At 37.6% G+C, this 20,891-nt stretch overlaps 1 protein-coding gene across 5 annotated transcripts in view; it reads left to right on the forward strand.

Annotated features, from left to right (window-relative positions):
• LOC145999898 (uncharacterized) overlaps positions 1 to 17,251 on the forward strand; it is a 201,173-nt gene extending 183,922 nt beyond the window's left edge. For 4 of the 5 annotated variants that reach the window (XM_083137172.1, XM_083137170.1, XM_083137169.1 and 1 more), the window contains 3 exons: positions 12 to 195; positions 8,190 to 8,562; positions 16,608 to 17,251. In XM_083137172.1, the coding sequence (XP_082993298.1) occupies positions 16 to 195; positions 8,190 to 8,562; positions 16,608 to 17,095 (1,041 nt within the window). In that variant the 5' untranslated portion in view covers positions 12 to 15 and the 3' untranslated portion in view covers positions 17,096 to 17,251. The remainder of the gene's footprint in view (positions 1 to 11; positions 196 to 8,189; positions 8,563 to 16,607) is intronic. The other variant, XM_083137174.1, reaches the window with a different exon arrangement.
• The last annotated feature ends 3,640 nt before the right edge of the window (positions 17,252 to 20,891 follow it).

Consider the following 20,891-nt stretch of genomic DNA (forward strand, 5'->3'; position numbering starts at 1 on the left):
TTTTTTTGCAGGCAGATGTGCGATGCGGACGATAAAGAGGGCATCTTCCAAGCCCTTCTCCTCGTCACGTGGATCCATCTAGCGGCGGGCCATGGCTACCTCGCTGACCCTCCGGGCAGGTCCTCCATGTGGAAGTTCGGCTTCAACACGCCCATCAACTGGAACCTCGACGAGCTCAACTGTGGCGGATTTGGGGTAAGTGCTCTTCAGCCCGGGCCCGTCACCATGGTTAAGCTTCACGTTTTGTGCGCAATGACGTGTTAGCGTTAAAGTGAATGTATCGCTTGAATGTCAAGCCACGTTAAGGACGGAACGATAGTGTTGCAATATGCAGATATTAAACACCGGAACAAGAACAATCTCTATGTATGAATGTTTACCATAGCCTGTGGATAAGAAGATTCAGTAGCCACTAGCGTCCTCAATAGCTGGAGGGGAACGAAGTTATACAGCCATAGACCGCGGCTCAAGAAACTCATAGAGTGATGTTGCCAGTGATGTGCCGTAGACTATAAGTTTACGTCTACATGCGTTGTCTACACGTAGATTACATTGGGTTGTAGTTTACATAGACTACGTAGACAATCTAAAGTGCATTAAATTATTTTACAAGGCTTTCATGAAAGAAAACCAACCATATTGGTTTCTAACGGAATGAAAAGAATCCTATTTACAACAAAATTTCTCTTCTCTTCTATCATCAACTATGGAAGAAGATAAATAGTATGCAAAAACAACAACAGATGGCAGTCATGAGGCAAGAGTGGTCTTTTCCCCATAAAACACTAGAATATTTACTATATTAGGTTTTTCCTAGGTGAGAAATTGTTCGAATTTGGAAGAAAGAGTATGAAAAGTTCTCCTCACACATCAGCAACTGATACGCAGTAAATTTTGTTTTAATTCCACGGCGCCCTTTGCTAAGTTATCACCTTTCGCCATGTTGTTTACATAGATTACCTAATCTACGTGTATAAAATAGTCTACGTGTAGAATGTAGACTATCGTTGTTTACGCGTAGACGCACATCACTGGATGTTGCTAACCTTTATCAAATTACACTGTAGGCCGTAGGGTGTATTATTTGTATTACATTTTGTGTTTATATTGTAACATTTGTAACATATTGAAACAAAAAAATCTTATAGCTCGTTTTAAACACCGGGCAATAGTCTTTATATAATGATATGTATAATAAGTAGCTACCGTCAGTACCTAGGTATATTGAATTTATCTGAAGTTATAAACTATAAATCGGTTTATACCTTTTAAAGGAGAAAATATCTTACACGATTTCAGTTTCTCTCATTCTTTCCTATCTGCATATTGCAACACTAACGCATAGATTTGGATTTCGTTTCAGTGGTTAAATTCACCTGTTACCGTCGTTTCGTCATCACGAGGCAAACAAGCTATTGCCCCCCACCCTTCCTCCCGGTGCCCTTCTTGTTTTGGAGAGGGTTGTAAGGGAGGACATTGCATTACATCTGTCTCTTTCTTATTATATATCGCGTTCTGGTTTCTTCTTATCAGGACAATGAGGTTGAACAACCATGACACACCTGTTTATACAGGGTGGTGCAAAAGTAAGTTGACAGTGCACAGTTGACACATGCCAAGTAGATTTAGTATTCTTTGGAATACCTTTTCTTTCACCGCATCCCATCCAAGGGTGTAATGTCTTGGGATCGTGGGGACCGTTCAATGTAAAATACAATGGAAAAACTGTCAACCTAATTTTGCACCACCCTGTATTTATAAAAGATTCTATGTGTTGGGTACATTACTCTTCTGAGGGAGATTTCAGACCGAAGCGACTGGCGATAAGAGACACGTGTCGTTTGGAAACCAACCATCAGAAGTAAATGCAACCTTCCAAACAGAAGCGACAACACAAGCTACACGGTCGCTCGAACTGGTCCGTTTTCTGAATACTGTGCATCGTGTCGTCTCAGTCTGTCATTCCCACACGCGCGGGGAATTCTTGCATATGACCTAAAGGGTCTCACTTATCGCACAACACTTGAGCAACCTTGTGTTCTGACGTCACGGGACAAACCTTTTTAATTTTAGGATAAATGCCTACGTAATAATTTTTCATTGTATTTATGCTAATGGAACCTAAGCTAACCTCGTAGGCATTCCTCGTCTGACGTCAGAACACAAGGTTGCAGAAGTGAAGTGAAACAAGGCAAACCCATGACCTAAAATGGCCCATGTCGCTTGTCGTTTGTCTCTTCGATGTGAACTCCTGCTGTCGTTTGTCACCTTTCGCCTGTCATTTTGTCGTTTCGGTCTGGAATCTCCCATAATCGAACTCTTTAGTCTTTAAAAGCTTCAGGACATTTCCTTATACTATCAGTTATGCGTTCCGGACAATTTAGCTCAAGAATAAGCTAGAAATTTAAATAATTTAACTTGGTTGCTTTTAAAAGGTAACTTTCCGAACACTGATGTGAATAGGTGTGTTTCACCTACGTCACAAACTGTTGCATTGTGGCTTCGAGAAGCCATGATTGAGGCCAGTTCAAGCGGGCGGGCGGGAAATACTAACACATACATTCCTGATTTAAAACAAACGTGCAGATGTAACGAACGCTACGTGGTCGACATTTCCTTGCAAACGGAAAATACCATTGGCCACAAACATGGCGGCTGTGCGCATCCTCGTCACATGGAACTCGCACTCACCTATAACAGTTTATATTACATCGAGTAGATTACAACAGGCTTTAGGGGATAATTCTATCGTTTCTTAATCAAAGTTCTCCGGGTTCGACTCCCCGTGAAGGTGCATTTCAGATAATAGCAGAATCTTAATTTATTCTACATTATTAGATTAGTGTAAAATTTACAGCCGTGTCTACGGCTACCTGTAATGAAAGAGCAGACTACTTCACCGAAATGTATAATACAGGTAGGGGAGACCGGGGCTAGTTGACACACGGGTAAGTTGACACGCTGCCGATAAAATCCATATTCTGCAGTTGGTAGTCCTGATGGCTTTGTCGTGGAAGCGCACGACGGAAACGCAGTTGCTGGTGTAGTTTGGAGCGGATCGCAACCATTCAGAGCTTGTGAGAAGAAAAAGACTGTTTTTCGAGTGGGTAAGTAAATTTTGACATCATCAGATTTTATGTTTTTCTGTATAGTTTATTTGAAGTTATGAAGATGCCGGGTATTGGCTTTCAAGAAACCATATTTCGTTGATAAAATGTATGAATAGAGAATCTTTCTTAGTAATGGTTGTTGTGAAGGAAAGTTCTTTGTTCAAAATGGCGCAATGGGGTAAGTTGACACAAAGCGCTCGGGGCTGGTTGACACACTGTGTCAACTTGCCCCATGTGCAAAATAATGATCCATAGATATTCGTTGGTAATACTTTTCCGCAATAAATATATGTTTTATTGCTAGTGCTGGATGTATTGGCTACATGTAGATCACTTTTTGCCAAGTATTCCACAATTTGATATTGTGAAATATAATAAAGAGAAAACTAAATTTTACAATAATATTTTCCAGTTTAAATTTCGGTTTCAGAATAAATTCTGAATTTGTCATTGTCTGAATGATCATTTTTGAAATTAGGATTTTTAAATTTCTATCTTTGTAATTTCGTATTTTCATGACAATAAACTCTCATTTGATCAAGTACATGTGTTACATATCTGCTTCTCTTTCCTTCCAGAAAATGGTACGCAATTATCGTAGGAAGACTGAACGAGCAAAAACTTCAGCAGATGTTATGCTGCGTGCAGCAAGAGCTGTTCAGATCGATGGCAGATCTATGGGGGGGGGGGGCAGCCAAAGACTTCGGGATACCATTTAAAACATTGGCTAGATACGTGAAGACGCTGAAGGACAAAAATGATGTAAGTACAGGTGCAAACGATAATATAACTTTAAGAGTGGGTTATGTGAAGAGTAGAATGGTGTTTTCAGAGCAACAGGAGGAAGAACTTGTAAACTATTTAAAGAAAGCTTCGGACATTTATTTTGGACTGACCCCTAAAGAAGTTCGGAAAGTTGCCTTTCAGTATGCTAAAGCATTGGATATTAGAATGCCTTTAAATTGGAGTGAAACTGAACTGGCCGGAGCAGATTGGTTTTCGAATTTTTTGAAACGTCACAAAGAGCTTTCGATCAGGACACCAGAATCAACGAGTTTAGCAAGAGCATCTGGCTTTAACAGAGTAAATGTTGATGAATTTTTCAGAAATCTGAGGACAGTTTATGATCGTTTGAAGTTACGGCCAAGTGAAGTCCGGAATATGGATGAAACTGGTATTTCGACCGTTCAAAAACCTGACAAAGTAGTTGCTAGAAAAGGCTTGAAGCAAATAGGGAAAATTACATCAGCTGAGAGGGGACAGTTGGTTACCTTGGCAATGGCTGTTTCTGCTATCGGAAATAAAATACCACCCTATTTTGTTTTCCCGAGGGTTCATTTCAAGAATCATTTTGTAAGTAAGGGTCCAATTGGTAGTGTTGGAGGAGCCAACCCATCAAGATGGATGAACGAAGTTAACTTTATGGATTTTATGAAACACTTTGTCAAAGAAGTAAAGTGTACCAAAGAAACTCCTATTCTGCTACTTCTTGATAATCATGATTCCCACCTTTCAATAGACGCCCTAAACTACTGCAAAGAAAATGGAGTAACATTATTATCATTTCCTCCACATTGTTCTCATAAACTTCAGCCCCTAGACAGATCCGTATTTGGTCCTTTGAAAAAGTTTATTAACTCAGCCACAGACGCTTGGATGGCAAACAACCCAGGACGTACAGTTACCATATACGATGTTCCTGCTCTAGTTCAAACAGCGTTACCTTTAGCAGCAACTCAAATCAATATCCAATCAGGATTTGTAGCAACGGGAATAATGCCATTCAAGATGAGGATTTCATGCCAGGATATGTCACGGACAGACCTAATGTTCAATCTGAAAGTGTTAAAGAGACAAAAGTCGACAAACTTACCAGCACAGAAGGAGACTCTGTTCAGCATTCGGGAAATATGGACATACAGGCAACACCCGGAACATCACAAACTGTTAGCAGTGTTCAAAAACTCACTATTAGTCCTGCAAATCATTCAAAATCCCCTGAAGATGTACGACCATTACCAAAGGCAGGACCAAGAAAAGAATGCCACAACAGGAATGTAAGAAAACGTTGTTCTGCTATATTGACAGACACACCTGTGAAGGCAAAATTAGAAGAACAGAAGAAGAAAACATCAAAACCAAAGCGACTCTTCAGTGATAAGAGAAACTCAGCAAAGAAGCATAAACAGTCAAATAGTTTAGATATATCTTCTGATGAAGATGATGTCTTCTGCTTGGTTTGCACAGATCTTTATTCTAATAGTAGGCCAAAAGAGTCATGGATTCAGTGTTCCCGTTGCAAGTATTGGGCTCATACAGCATGCACCCCAGGAGGAGATTTCTATGTATGCAACAACTGTGATTCCATGGATGATTTATCTGACTGAAACATAATGATAAAAGACTGATCACTGCTTAGGTAGAAGATTGGAGTGTACATCATTTTAGTATAATCACTAAATTATGATTGGCCAATTTGTGTTAATCTCATTACCAAGAATTAATGTATACTTCAATCTAGTATTAGCAATTCCATAGTTTGAAAAACAATTGTATATTGATTGTATCGTTTAAAACAGAACAATGTATGAGCTTCAAATACAAAAGAGGTAGACAAAACAGTTTTTTTTATGTTTCCTTTCAATGTGTCAACCTACCCCACATAGTGTGTCAATCAGCCCCGTGTATGGGGCACATTGACACACTTCACATGCCTCCATTTTTGTGCTCATAGCTCCGAACGTATTGGACGAAAAATATCTCTGATTCTTCTCTTTAGTAGAGGACACTATGGCAGTTCTTGCAATAGTTTACTTTCTTACTCTGGATAAATACTTAGGTAGCTGTAGGCAAAAAACAAAAAAGTGTGTCAACTAGCCTCGGTCTCCCCTATAAGGAACTTGCTGTCACATAAAGTTATTTATTATTTTTTGATTACTATTAGCTAGTATTGGGATAAAAATTCATAAATTAATTTGTTTAATATGGAATAAAGAAGAAATTCCTCAACAGTGGAAAGAATCCATAATTGTTCCTTTGTTTAGAAAAGGTGATAAAATGAACTGCAATAATTACCTTGGAATTTCTCTACTCTCAATAACATATAAAATATTATCTAACAATATTTTAACAAGACTAAACCCATATGCTAATGAAATTATAGGTGATTATCAATGTGGATTTAAACGTAACACATCAACTACAGATCAAATTTTTCACATCAGACAGACACTTGAAAATAAGTGGGAATATAATCAAAATGTCCATCAGCTATTCATTGATTTCAAAAAAGCGTATGATTCGGTCAAAAGAGATAAATTATATAATATATTAGTAGAGTTTGGAATACCTAAGAAGCTTGTTAGGATGATAAAAATATGCACCAGTGAAACAGAAAGTAAAATCGTGTGGGTATTAATGTGTCTGACAAATTTACAATTCATGATGGGTTAAAACAAGGAGATGCATTATCTCCATTGCTCTTTAATTTTGCCTTAGAATATGCTGTTAGGAAGGTAAAAGAAACTAAAGAAGGACTAAAATTAAATGGTGTGACTCAGTTGTTAGCATGTGCAGATGATGTAGGCTTATTAGGGGATGATGTGAATACAATTAAGAATAATGCTAAAATATTTTTCAAAACTGCTAAAGAGATAGGTTTGGAAGTTAACAAAGAGAAAACTAAATATATGCTTACAGGCCGAAACCAAGTGTTAGGTAATAATCAGAATCTAATTATTGATAACAACTCGTTTGAATCAGTTTCCAAATTCAAATACTTAGGAGTAATATTAACAAATGAAAATGATATTAAGGAGGAAATAAAAAGCAGGCTTAATTCAGGAAATGCATGTTACGTACTTTTCTCTTCATAAACTTTTGTCTTCTCGTTTAATATCTACGAAACTAAAAGTTAAAATATACATAACAGTAATTTTTCTTGTAGTATTATATGGGTGTGAAACTTGGTCCCTTACGTTGAGAGAGGAACATAAATTGAGAGTATTTGAAAATAAGATCCTTAGGAAAATCTTTGGACCTAAAAGGGATGAGGAGACAGGTGAGTGGAGAAGGTTACATAATTTAGAACTACATAATTTGTATTCATGTACAGATATTATTAGAATAATTAAATCAAGAAGACTTAGGTGGGCAGGCCATGTGGCACGAAAGGGAGAGGAAAGAAGAGTTTACAGGATCTTGTTGGGAAACCTGATGGCAAGAGACCTGTAGGAATGCCAAGACGAAGATGGAGGGATAACGTTGAGATGGACCTTAACGAAATCGGTAGGGATGGAAAAGAGTATATAGATCTTGCTCAAGATAGGGACAGATGGAAGGCCTGTGTTGCTGCAGCCATGAACCTTCGGGTTTAAGAAGGCTCGAGAGTTAGTTAGTTAGTTAATTGTGTAGAACTTAAATATATTTTCAAATACATTGTCATATAGTCATTAAGTTGGTTAACTATATAATGGCAGTTCATTGAAATCTTTTACAAATTATTTTGGTGGATAATTTTCATTAATTAGTCACCAATATTCAATAGTAGACATTGGTACGAGAAACAGGTTTAGCAATTTGGAGATATATATGCCAAAAGTACCAAACCTAACCTACTCACGTTAGTTTATAATAGCAGGAATAAACATGTTAGTAGGTTAGGCAGGTTAGATTTTTTGTTGTTAACATGGCTTGGAGAGATTATGATAAGCTTGTGACGTCAGAAAAATCGCTTCTGACATTGTATCTCCAACTTGATAAAGCTTCTTGCAACATTGGCTCCTTCGAATGGAACTTTCAGTGCTGTCCTACTTGAGGATTGTCATGCACAGTTTTAAGAAACAGTCTTGGCTACCTTACTCAAGACAGGAAGAAATGGGAAACCTATCTTGCTGAGGCAACAAGGAATGCTAAAGACTTAGTTAACTTTTGGTTAGTCAACTTTGACTATTTCATGATAAACTTCCAACAGTCACGTCTGGCTATTCCATGCTTGAATTTTACTCTTTCTGTTGCGTTTATGGGTTGGTGCATTCCTAGGTATAGGCATACTTCTCTAAGCCTACTCTTGTCTTTTAGACCCAGTGGGACCAGAATCATGGCAATTGTGGAGAATGTGGCGACGCCTTCCACCTCCCAAGGCCGAGACCCAACGAATTCGGAGGCCACTTTGGTCTGGGCGTGGTTTCAAGGAACTACACCGCAGGCCACGTCATGGACGTCACGATCGTGCTCACAACCAACCACGGGGGCTGGTTTGAATTCCGCCTTTGCCCTCACCCCGTGGGACCGGTGGAGCAGTCCTGCCTAGAGAGGCACTTGCTTCCCCTGGAGGACGGCAGCAGGCGATACACGCTGGAGCCTTACAAGTCTGGGACCCAGACGCTGAGGCTGCAGCTGCCCTATGACGTCACGTGTGAGCGGTGCGTCTTCCAGTGGCATTGGAGAACTGGTACGTATGTTGGTGGCCAGTCAGACAGACAAATCTCAATCCATAAAAGTAGTGACTCTTAATGTTCGGGTGTAAGGGGGTGACTCTTTTCCAAGACGCCCAAACGTCAACCTCACTTCCACATAGTATACCCTGGACTTCATTTTGCAGACTAACGAGGCTCTGGCGTCTGGACACATGGCCAGTATTACCTTCTATGGGACTTTTGTTTGTGTTTGTTCCTTTATCTATTTCATTTTATCACCATCCAACTTCATCTTCTCAATTATCCAAAAATGTCAGAAACGCGAAGTGAAATATACCAATTCATTAATTTTTTAATGTTACTCAAGTCCGCCAGATGACTCTGTTAGTGCCATAAACCTTTGACCTTTAAGATTTTCCTCGTTTCACTCTGAAATTAAGAGAAAAATGACAAAACATATTACCAAAACGTATGACGTATTATATTCAATATGGCCAACGTTCGTCAACGCCAACGTTAACTTTTCTGAGGGGGCCAAAACTTAAATTTCAGAAATGAAAGTCTGTGTAACGCCATATATATAGTACTACCAATTTTCTGCTTGCTCAATTTCTTGCACAATTTCTTTTTTTTAGCAGTCCTTATCAAAAACATGTCTATCAAGAGGTTGCTCAACCCCCTTTAATATTTCATCAATCAAATTAAAAAGGTGGGCACTCAGAACTTCAACACTAAGGCTGTCTACTCTTCAAAACATATGGGGACAAGCCCCTTTCAAAAACTACATTAAAAGACAAGTTCGAAATGAAAAAAACCTTCTTCATTAAAACATATAATGTGTAGAAAAACTCATTACCTAGTCTAAAAGCAGTAACTGAAATGTCCATACTTACGCTCAAAGTTGAGACTGCACTATACTGGCTGCGGGTCGAGGCGCCATAGCCGTTACGAATTACACTATTGAACTGTTCTTACAGGATCACCCTGTATATAAAAGGAATGAAATTAAATTAAGGGTGTAAATTGGAGACAGTAAGAAGAGAACGTTAAAATTATGGGTGAGATGAAATTACGGTAATATGATTTATCTTTGTCCAAGGAGGGGAAAGTGACCCTTCTTCCCCCTATGTGTGAGCGCTCATGATTGGTAATTTTTTTTCCAAAATGATGGAAAAGGTACTACTTGACTATTTTTCTGTCGTTAATAAAGAAATAAGCAATCTTTGAAAAATTTGGAAGTCTAGAATCTGTTCTTTTTCGGCTCTAAGGTCATAGTTTAAGTCCATTTTATGCACAAATAGGATAGGATAGATTGGACCTACAGTTTAAAGTGGGATCCGGACCACTATGTTCCTCCACCGGATATCTTGATTACAAGACAACGACGATACCACTACGCCACCGGGGAGACACCTTTTTGGGGCCTTATTTCACTAAACTATATGATATTGACAAGTCTACAACTGGAATACTAGATTCATGATGTCATGGAGCAAATATTTTACAACCGACGTGTCTGGCAAGTGGAACAAGATAATCATAAATTTTTGTACAGAATCGTCAAAGATTTTCGAGCCTAATTCTATCACATATGTTACACAAGCCAGAGGGTGTCACTTCCAACTCAAATTTAAACACTGGATAACTCTTAAAGATTTTTAAATAAAAATGTATTTTGATATCAGCATTGCTGCTAAGTGGTCCAATCAAGTAACGTTCCCATCATATACACACTTGAATTTTGGTTGGTTGATTTGGTGTTTTAAGTCCACTTTATGCACAGTAAGGCTAATCGGGACTGGACCTACAGTTTACAGTGGGATCCGAACCACTATGTGCCTCCACCGGGGATCGAACCTGGGATCCCTTGATTACAAGGCGGCGACGCCGCCACTGCTCCATCGGGGAGGCCAGCTTAAATTGGGGGGTTGGGGGGGCATGGCCCCTTTTCAGACCAGCCATCCCTGAATTTGAATGTTGTCGAGCATTGTTCTGACCATCCCTTAAAATGGGCAATGCGAATAATAATAATAATAATCTATGCCAAGATGTTATGCGTAAGAAATGTTACCAGAAGTTCTTAACAACTTACAGTTATATCTGATCCGTTGATAACTTTTCTTAATCACTATACTATAACACCTCGCTATCGGTTTTTATTAATTATTTATCAATTGCTATTTGTATTTTAAAGCTTTACGCCCACTGAGGCGAGGGGAAATGTGAAACCTTCAGAGTTCTGAGTAAAAGTAGTGTTAGCTTTCCCCGCAAGATGGCACTGTTATCAAATACGTTACTGACGGTTCACAAGTGCCACCTAGAGAGTAAAAACAGAAGCATTTGTAACCAACAAAGCAACAGATTTTTTTCTTAAATAAAACTTTCATTCTCTTTCAGTAGAAGAATTGTACATAAGTAATGCAAGTTCACTTTACCCAGTTTCCCATTTATGGAAGTTGTTCGCACATTGGTAACATCCACTCAATTTTTATTGCAGTGGGAAGCTAACCATCTTATCCAGACTGAAAGGTTACGAATTATTTTAATGGAAAAATAAGGAATGCAACGTCCCTTTATTCAATTTTAAACAATAATGAAGTGACGGAAAAGGAGGGTAGACAAATTCACAGAAGATGGAAAGTTAATTCAGAATCATTTCAGAATAATGAATAGCTAATAACGAAGCCATTATACATTGATAGTCAACTGTCTGTGGGCCATACTAAATCTCCCCAACAATACAGAACGGCTGCCGAAGATTATTTTAGCTTGTAGCCCATTGAAAACCATATTATGTTATACGTATCTAACATTTTTGTTTCTCTTACAGGTGTTCATAAATTATTATTCATTTATTAATAAATTATGAACACGTGCAACAGAAACATATTTCAGACTCGTTGTAATCCATGTTGGAAGATGATGATTAGACCTCGGATATTTAGGTTCTAAAAAGTGTGCTTTTAGGTTCCTAAAATAGGCTCTAAAAATCCTAAAATAGGCTCTAAAAATCCTAAAATAGGTTCTAAAAATCCTAAAATACGCTCTAAAAATCCTAAAATAAGTTCGAAAAATCCTAAAATAGGCTCTAAAAAATCCTAAAATAGGTTCTAAAAATCCTAAAATAGGCTCTAAAAATCCTAAAATAGGTTCTAAAAATCCTAAAATAGGTTCTAAAAATCCTAGAATAGGTTCTAAAAATCCTTAAATAGGCTCTAAAAATCCTAAAATAGGTTCTAAAAATCCTAAAATAGGTTCTAAAAATCCTAAAATAGGCTCTAAAAATCCTAAAATAGGTTCTAAAAATCCTAAAATAGGTTCTAAAAATCCTAAAATAGGCTCTAAAAATCCTAAAATAGGTTCTAAAAATCCTAAAATAGGTTCTTAAATCTTAAATTAGGCTAAAAAAGCCTGAAGTAGGTACCAAAAAATGTAATATGGTTCAAAATTCATGAAAAATACTGATTACGTACAACCTTTAAAAAACAAAATTTGAATTTTTGAATACATTGGAATCGCACAGTCCCTTTATATTGTTATATATATATATTTGTGTGTGGGGGGGAGGGGGTGAGAGGCCGTAATACGTAAAATTGAAATAGAGAACATATGCCTGTACCATTGATTTTTTTAAAAAATATCGCCTTGAAAACCAGGAAGTATAGTTGAATTTTATCATGGTCCTAGAGTGACCACCCTGTATACATAACAATTTTTTTCATGTTATTCACAGTCAAACTTCGCTTTTTTTCCCGTGAGGATCATCTTATGTATTTAACATAATCTTTCAACAAAAACAGTCTGTGATGCAGATTTGAATGTTCAAACGTTACTTTGCAAGGCATGCATGCCACAAGGCACAGAATGATCGTGCAGGTAACAGTGGCGCCACACATTTTGCTTTGTTTAGATCAGCGTTTCCCTAACTTAGTGTTTCAAAATCTTTCCGCGGCCCCCAAGTCAGAATGTAGTCCTATGTAACACTTGCAGCGCTCAGTTAGTGTGTAAGTTGCTTGCCTTAAATTAAAAATTAAACAAATTCAAATTAATTAATTAATTCAAATTCAGGAATATTTTATGTGTAAAAGTACTAAATAAGCACATATTTCAAACAATTATATCATTGATTGAATATATTGGAACATTTCGCGGAGCCCCTGTAAGCCCATTGGTTTAGTGCTTTGAAAAACATTATGTACTTGGAGGAAGAGAAATTGACGGAAAGTTTGTTTCAAACACGTTATTCATTGATTTTTTTTTTTTGTCGGTACCAAAGCAAGAAAATACCTCTGTGTGATACAAATATCCTTTAAAACCTTGAAAAATACATAAAAACCTAAAAAAAATAATTAAATAGGTTAAAATCTTAAAATCCAAGATCTAATGATGACAGTGGTTCAACAAATATTTTGTTAGGTTCTTTCTTAGAAGCACACGTCTTTCACACTGTCTTTGAGCAAGCGTTGTTGACTTTGACGTTGAATTTCCTTGACGATTAATTTTTGAAGTTCCGTTTCCTTGACTTCTATTTCTCTTTTCCCCCAGTTCAGGGGCGCCGACTTGTCAAAATTATTGCCCCCCCCCCAATAATCACTGAAATAAATGAATGAATGACTCACTCCCTACCTTTTTTAAAAATAAAAATTACGTCTTCGTATAGCAGATTTAAGCAGCTATTATATTCCTCATGCAAATGAAATGTAACATGAAAAACGTGTGTCTGCTCATTTGTTTTTTAGATAACAATTAACATTTTCATTTAAAAGTAGGTGCAAAGAACGGGTGCAAAGAACCTTAGTGTTGACGTACCCATAAAAATAGCGAATACTTACAATATTTAACAGTTTTATTTAATTACTTACATAAATGCTAACACAAATCGCAAGCAAATAGTTTTACTTTTTTGTTGTTGCTACAATATTTTACTTTTTAAATTTAAGTTTGCAAAAATAAATAAACTCATAGCACACCCTGCTTTAGCAATAATGCCTTTGATCATAGCCGTTCCCGCTACAGACTTTTCATAAGCTTTCCTTGCGTACTTTACTGCAAGCCAGTGTCCAATAAACTCAAAGACTTTAGAATTATTTTCCCCTTACTCTTTGGACTACAGGAAGAGATTTCGAGGATAACTAAATATCGTACATATCAATATTGCCTGAAAGTCGTGTTTACGACCTCAAATTGTTCAGAATTCACTAACTGGTATAATTGTCATATCACCTCGTTATTTTGAAACTCTTTTTAGTAAAAATGTTAACAATACTCATAATTGTATACTTAGTATATAGTAATAAGTCATGTGTTTTGCTGTCTCCGTTCATAACCCCCCCCCCCCAAAGTTGATGGTTTAGCGGTCTCAGCCCCCCAAATTTGATGGTGTAGAACGTTTCAAATGTGTATTTAAAGTTAAGTTCATGTTGCACAATTCAGAGTAAACTTTACAAGAGAAGCAAAATAATACATTAAATCCTCTTAAGCAAAATTATTTGAGGGGCTCTGCCCCCACATCATTAACATTGGGGGGCTCGAGCCCCCAAGCCCCATGGAGTCGGCGCCTATGCCCCAGTTTCTATGTTGTTTATATGATCTTAGAGTGTTTTCCTCTGCAACTGTCGCTCGAGGTGTTTATCTTCTTGTTTTCCTTACGTTGAATTCACTCTGACTGTGGGGTGCGGTGAGTGTGGTGTATGATGGCCGCTGTACCTATTAGGTTGACTGCCCTCTGAGTTCGTTCCAGAATCTGGTTGTTACTCTTCTGATGGCATCTTCTATCTGGTCTATCTCTAGGTCTTCGTGTATTTGTAGGTTGGTCGTGAATCTATCATGGCTACATCCTTGTAGCTTTGTTCTGTATGATTTGCAATTTCGCTATGTATGTCTTTGCTGCGTCATGCCATGCTGGAATGGCGTAGAGTATTGCTGGTCGAATCATTGTCTTGTATAATCTTATCCTTGTTTCAAGGGATAGCTGTAAATTCCTGAAGATGGCACACAATCCCCCTATTCGTTGATTGCCTTTGTGATGTGTTTCTTCTGCATGAATCTTGAATGTTAGCCCGCTGTCCAGTGTTAATCCTAGGTATCTTGCTGTCTTGGCATGTTTTATCTGCTGGCCAAAGAGTTCCAATGTTTGCTCTTCTTGTCTTCTTCTTCTGGCAAGGATGACTGCTGTGCTTTTGGTTGCATTTGTTTTTATCCTCCACTTAGTTGAACATTGTTGGAATTCTTCTAGTTGTAGTGTATCTTTACCTTTTTAATGTGTTGTGTATGTCTTGTACAGGTCTCTTTACAAACTTGGGTACCATTTTATAGATCGGAGACACATTAAAATCGGCTATTTTGTGTTTCGCATGGTTCGTACTTACTAATTGTGTATTGCGGAACATAGTTCAAGGTGCCATTATGCTTTTTACACGAAAACAAACGCAATTTTTCACATTCTGAGCGCTTTTTTTTATTCTTTTGTTCGCTTCCGGAACACACAATATGGCGGGCACATCTTGACTCACGTTGTGGGTATGCAGTGTTTCAACCTTCTGCACCGAAAAATACCTACATTCGTGTTCGTCACCGGTGGAAATTATACATTATGCACGAGTAGCTCACGTATAGCCCAAGTAGCTGATGGATAGCCCCACGAACCATTATGCACGGTAGCTGACCGATAGCCCCACGAACCATTCACGGATAGCCCCACGAACCATTTCCGATAAGGTTAGGTTTGGTTACGTTAGGCAAGCATAGTGGAAAAAAAGGGGATTGAAACACTGACAGGGGCTTACGTCATCAAACGTACGCAGCATCCGGTTGTCGTAGGGCAAGCAAATGAAAGCAATAGCAATTTTGCGTCGGTGAGATATTTCTCTTGAAAAATACATGATTTCCCGGTCAAATATATTCCACGATGAAAGAAAATACCTCGACGAACGTTGTAAACCTTGTAAACCTTGCAGAAACTCATTTCCGTAAGTAGTTCCTTGTGTAAAATTGAAGAAATGTGTCTCCGATGTATGAAAGTGTTACCCAAACTTGCACTTTTAACCCTTGTCAAGGGGCTTTTTACACCCCTTTTTAAACTTTCAGGTAAGGGTTTTTGATAAGGTGACTTTTTCCTCGTAAATTTTGAAGGGTGCAAAATGGCCGTATGTTCCAGGTGGTCACAATGAAAGTTATCCTACCCAGAGCCAACTGGCGTCCGTTCGAAGCAACGGATTACTCTGAAACTTGTTATAGAGGGTATAGAGACCATGGGAAAACTAATGCTGACGAGAAAAATAGTTCAAATTTTCACCACCAGGTCGAAATGCGGCCCTGAAATTTGGTGCACAGTGAACAACATCCCGGAACATTTACGGACTGCATTGCCCATCACTCCTATAAAGTCTGGCTTTAGCGATCATTGTAGCTTTGTAAAGGTTAGAGATACCACGATACTCTCTTATGATTATAATTTAATATAATATTCACGCCGTTATGTTAATAGATTTGTAGTAGAACAACAAATAATCACGCTGAACCCCATTCGCAGATTTCAGTATATTTTTATTATTGCACATTATCATTTAGAGAATGAGTTTAGGGAAGGAACTATATGCCCATAGTTCTGGACTTACTAAAAAAAAACTATGCCATATATCTGCCTTGCCAAATGATGAAGATATTAATAAACTTTACAGCGTAAGAAGTTATTGTTAGTAATATGAAATAGGCTATAGGATTGCCTTACTACAATCAAGTGTACATGCAATGAACATATTGCAACCAAAAACTGAAGTAAATAAAGTTCGCGTAATTATTATTAATTTTCCGCAAACTTTGCATGCCCAAAATATTTTGCGTAAATTAGTTTACACAGAGCAGGGATTGTGTTGCAATTTACAGGCCATGGGCATTTCTGTTCTAAATGTAACCAACTAACACTTCATCAGAAAATTGTATGGTGTACATAGAAAACATGTATGTTATGCAAAACCATTTAGATTTCGTTCAAAACTTCACTAGAATACCTTTGCAAGGTTAAATATCATTACACTCTGGCGAGTTATGGTCGACGTTGCTTACCGTGCACTATTTTCAGGCAATTCCTGGGGTCGTTGCGAAAATGGCACAGAAGGAATGGGCTGTGGACAGCAGGAAACATGGCGGAACTGCGCCGATGTCGCCATCTATCCGCCGAAAGATCCAACAGCACACGACACGGGCCCAAACAATGTGGAAATCATACCGAACGTCCTATCCAACATCAAGCAGCAGGATGTAGAATTGGTACCTCAGTACTCGGCCAATGGGAAGAGATACCACGGAATTCAGAGACCTCCAGCGGCCTTGGACGGAACTACCAGGAAGCCTCAGAACGTCCATGTTGTTTCATCAGCTGGAAATCCGTGGAAGAAATTCCAGAGCTTCCAGTACACTCCGGCAGCCAGCGAATTGAAGAAGTACAATTACATAAAGAGGAACTACGATGCAGCTGAGAATGGGAAGTACCAGGTGAAAACTAAAAGTGCCATTAAGAAATTTGAGGACACATTTATGAAATATAATTTTACAATTATTTTTACATGAATATCGGGACAAGTGTTTCGCCATTACCTTTTAATTGTACTCGTATAATGTTGCATTTATGACTCCAATGGAGTAATCCAGTGCAATGCAAACCTATATATAAATATATATACTCATAATTGTATGTATTAAGTTGTTAATAATAAAATATTATCGTGTAAAACTATAAAAATCTATTAATTTTTCAGAAAGGCACAAATTGGTCATTGTTTCATTCTTTATTACATTGCAGTGTTTTAACTTGTAAGGAAACGAAGTATATTATTCTCTATACACTGTAAAATTGAAGATAATGTAAACAAAACCATTTAACTTCTAGAACTAGTTCCTTTCCTGTGTGTTAATTCTGGTGTCATTTTGTTCATTGATGTATTGTCGTAGTTGTACAGATGCGTTGAGTGGTAAGGCTTTTTCATATGCATTGTATTCTGCGCAGCTGCCATTCAAACAACCAATAGGATTTCCCGCAAGTCACGTTTGTTTGTTTACGTCGGTTTCGTTGTTGCAGCGGACAGAAGGTAATCCCGAAACTGATCGCTCCTGCATTGTTGCTGTTTTTCTTTCAGTCTAAATTCAATCAATCTAGCTCGTTCCAGTGACCTGCGCGAACTGTAAACAAACAAGTATTGCCAACCACTAGAAGGAGTTATTTGGAACACGTTCGAAACATCGCGGTAGCCGGCAGAGTTATTTTCAGTGAGGTTGGCTACACTGCTCTCACTGGCAACCATCTTGAGGGATAACTTTGGCAAGTCTTCATGTTTATTCATTTGAGAAAAAAAAGATCAACATGAAGACTTATCATGGCGGGTTATATAATTTCGAAGTTCCGACAAGTTTGTTGCCTTGCCTTCTAGTTCGTATTGTGGCCTTATCTCCATGTCTTGGTTGCAATTGTCATTTTTGTCTCTCCCTCTCACGGCTGTAGTGTTACTTGGGTATGGCAATCTTGAGACATTGTATAGTTATATTTCCATTGCCACGTATTGCCTAAGGACTAGGAGCAATAGTCCTAATTTAATTTACTACGAACATGAATTTTATGCAGTAAACTTTTAATTAACAGTAATCGAAATGTTTTGATTCAGTAGACGAGACTCATCCAAGATCTTTCCAGACATAACACTGCTTGATTTTCCTTCTCATTAGATTACATTAATGAACTGTCATATTGAATTTGTTTCTTAATTAATTCTAGGCATTTTGTGAATGCGTCTTCTTGGATCTCGTTCGCCTACGGTATTTATGGTCGGATTATGGTGCAACGTCCCTCTAGTGCACTTCTTAAAATAAATTTATACCACGGCTACAGATATCTTAATCTCAGGGGGATAGGTTCTTTATTTGAGAATTCCAAATAAAAAAGGGTTTTATAGCCAAGAGGATATAGTTAAATGCGGATCTATATTCTGAGAACTATACAAAATACAGAGAATATATATATATATATATATATATATATATATATATGTGTATGTATGTATGTATAATCGAAAAGGCTTCTTCTCCTTTGACTATCAACAAGGCTTCTGCTTCTTTGATTATCGTAAGGCTTCTTCTTCTTTTATTATCACAAAAGGCTTCTTTCTTCTTTTAATATGGAAAAGGCTTCTTCTTCTTTTCTTCTTTTTAATATGGAAAAGGCTTCTTCTTCTTTTAATATGGAAAAGGCTTCTTCTTCTTTTAATATGGAAAAGGCTTCTTGTTCTCTTAATTTATTATCTTTCCTTTTTTAAAGCGTAATATTATTTATGCGCTCGCTTTCCCCGCTTCTTTGGCAAACAATACAAGATATACTTGTAGAAAGAGTAGGGTCGACTAAACTGACAATAGCGCCACCTCCTATTTAACGACCAAAGGGGAATAACCAGGATCGCTAATAACAAGCGCTACCAATGGCCCAGTGCGACTAATAAAGAGCGCAACCGAAAAGTGCTTCGGGGCGTCTAATTTGACACAGCGCCACCGGGGACAAACAACCAAAACACTGACGATGTTCTCCTCGTCAGAAAAATAAAAAGAGATACATTTCTGAATTCATTTGCTCCCCTAATAACTTTCCTAAACGTTTCATATATGAGCATGTTCTTAATTATCTTCATTACTATATACAACATTTTATTCACTTCTATAATTTTTATACTCTTCCTTTATATATTTTTTATTTACTATAATATATATAATCGCTCTTCTCCGCTCCTACTTTGTACAATGAGCTCTGCTCTTCTTTAAATGGTGTGCTGCCATCTATCGTCGCTTCCGAGAAACCATTCCTCCTTGCAACTTTCATTGTGTCATCGAAACTGGCACGTGACAATGGTGGTGAGGTTGTTGTGCCCACAATTTCAACCTTTCGCGTTGCATGCATTCAAATAGCGTTTCTTGGTCTAATGCTTCTCTTATTTGAATGTTAGGTATGTATCTATCTGCGCTAGAGATTATTCTTAGTGCCTTGTTCTGGATACTGTGTAGTGACCTTTTGTAGGTTGGGACACTGTGCTGCCATACAACGCACGCATAAATTAACATTGTTCTTAGTAGAACGTTAAACATCGTTAGTCTATTTTTGGTTGTAAGTGCTGTGCTTTTCCATATTGGATATAATTGCCCTAAACGTGTGTTTCCCTTTGTGCGCTAGGTTCTTGAGGTGTTCTTTAAATGTGAGGCCCTCATCGAGTAATATACCCAGGTAGGTTGCCTTTGAATTCTGATGGATGTCATTTCCTCCCATTCGGAAGCTTAGTGGATCATATTCGGAATAGAAAAAAAAATCAATTTTTATATCAGGATATCAACAATAATATGAAAGATAACGCAATATAACAATGATAACAATAACAATGAGAGTAAAACCAAGCTTATCAAGTCTTCAGCTGCTTGATGAGTTCATATGCGTCAATATTTTGAGAAACAATAATTCTCCAATACACTAAAATCAGCTTAACTGAACATTAACAATCAGTCTCGTTCTCGTACCAGTAAAATTGACGAATGTTAGTGCACTAATCAGCAATACTGAAAGAGAAAGATCTAACATGAATCAATAACACCCAAAAAGTAACACCGTCCCATCCTTCACAGCTATGAATGTGTATTAATGTAAATTGACTTGACCTGTCTAGTTATGAGAGGTACCTAATCTCTAAAGTGATTTTCAAAAAGATATACCTTACCTTAAAGAGGACTAACTTTTTTATTGCGGCGTCTATTTGACAATAAAATATTTCATTACTTTATGAGCAAAGAAATCATAATAAAATTTTTCTTGGTAGCTGTTTCAATGAGAAAAGTGCACCATCTATTGGAAGTTGGGCAATCTCTTGTATATATGGTACCGCTTTTTAATGTGGATGACTTTTCAACTACTAGGAAATAGTGGAATGATAATATATAAGTGTTTCGTGTTTGTGTTTGTGAGTTGACAAGCACCGCTCTTTCCTGTTATCCATTTATGAAGATAGGACCTCAATAAAACACTCATTCAGTACTGAAACACCGTTTACTTGGTCCACGAATTTCCTTGCCCCATTATCTATTTCATCATTCATCCTCATCGCCGCGATTAACCCAAGAAGTAGAAAAGCGCCGAAAAATAGCCAAAATATGCAAACAGAAATAAATCAAATAAGACATCACCTTATACACTTTTTTTCGTATTTTTTTCCGCGTAATACTGCTCTACCCTACCCCTTTTATTATATCGATATTTCCAAAGATCTTGAAGATGATTTATTAGCAAAAGAACCAGGCTTTAAGGAAAATGGGTCGATTTTGAAAAGAACACGAGAATAGTATA

The sequence above is a fragment of the Lepisma saccharinum genome, chromosome 16, assembly GCF_977018435.1.
Source record: "Lepisma saccharinum chromosome 16, izLepSacc3.1, whole genome shotgun sequence".
Lineage (NCBI taxonomy): Eukaryota > Metazoa > Arthropoda > Insecta > Zygentoma > Lepismatidae > Lepisma > Lepisma saccharinum.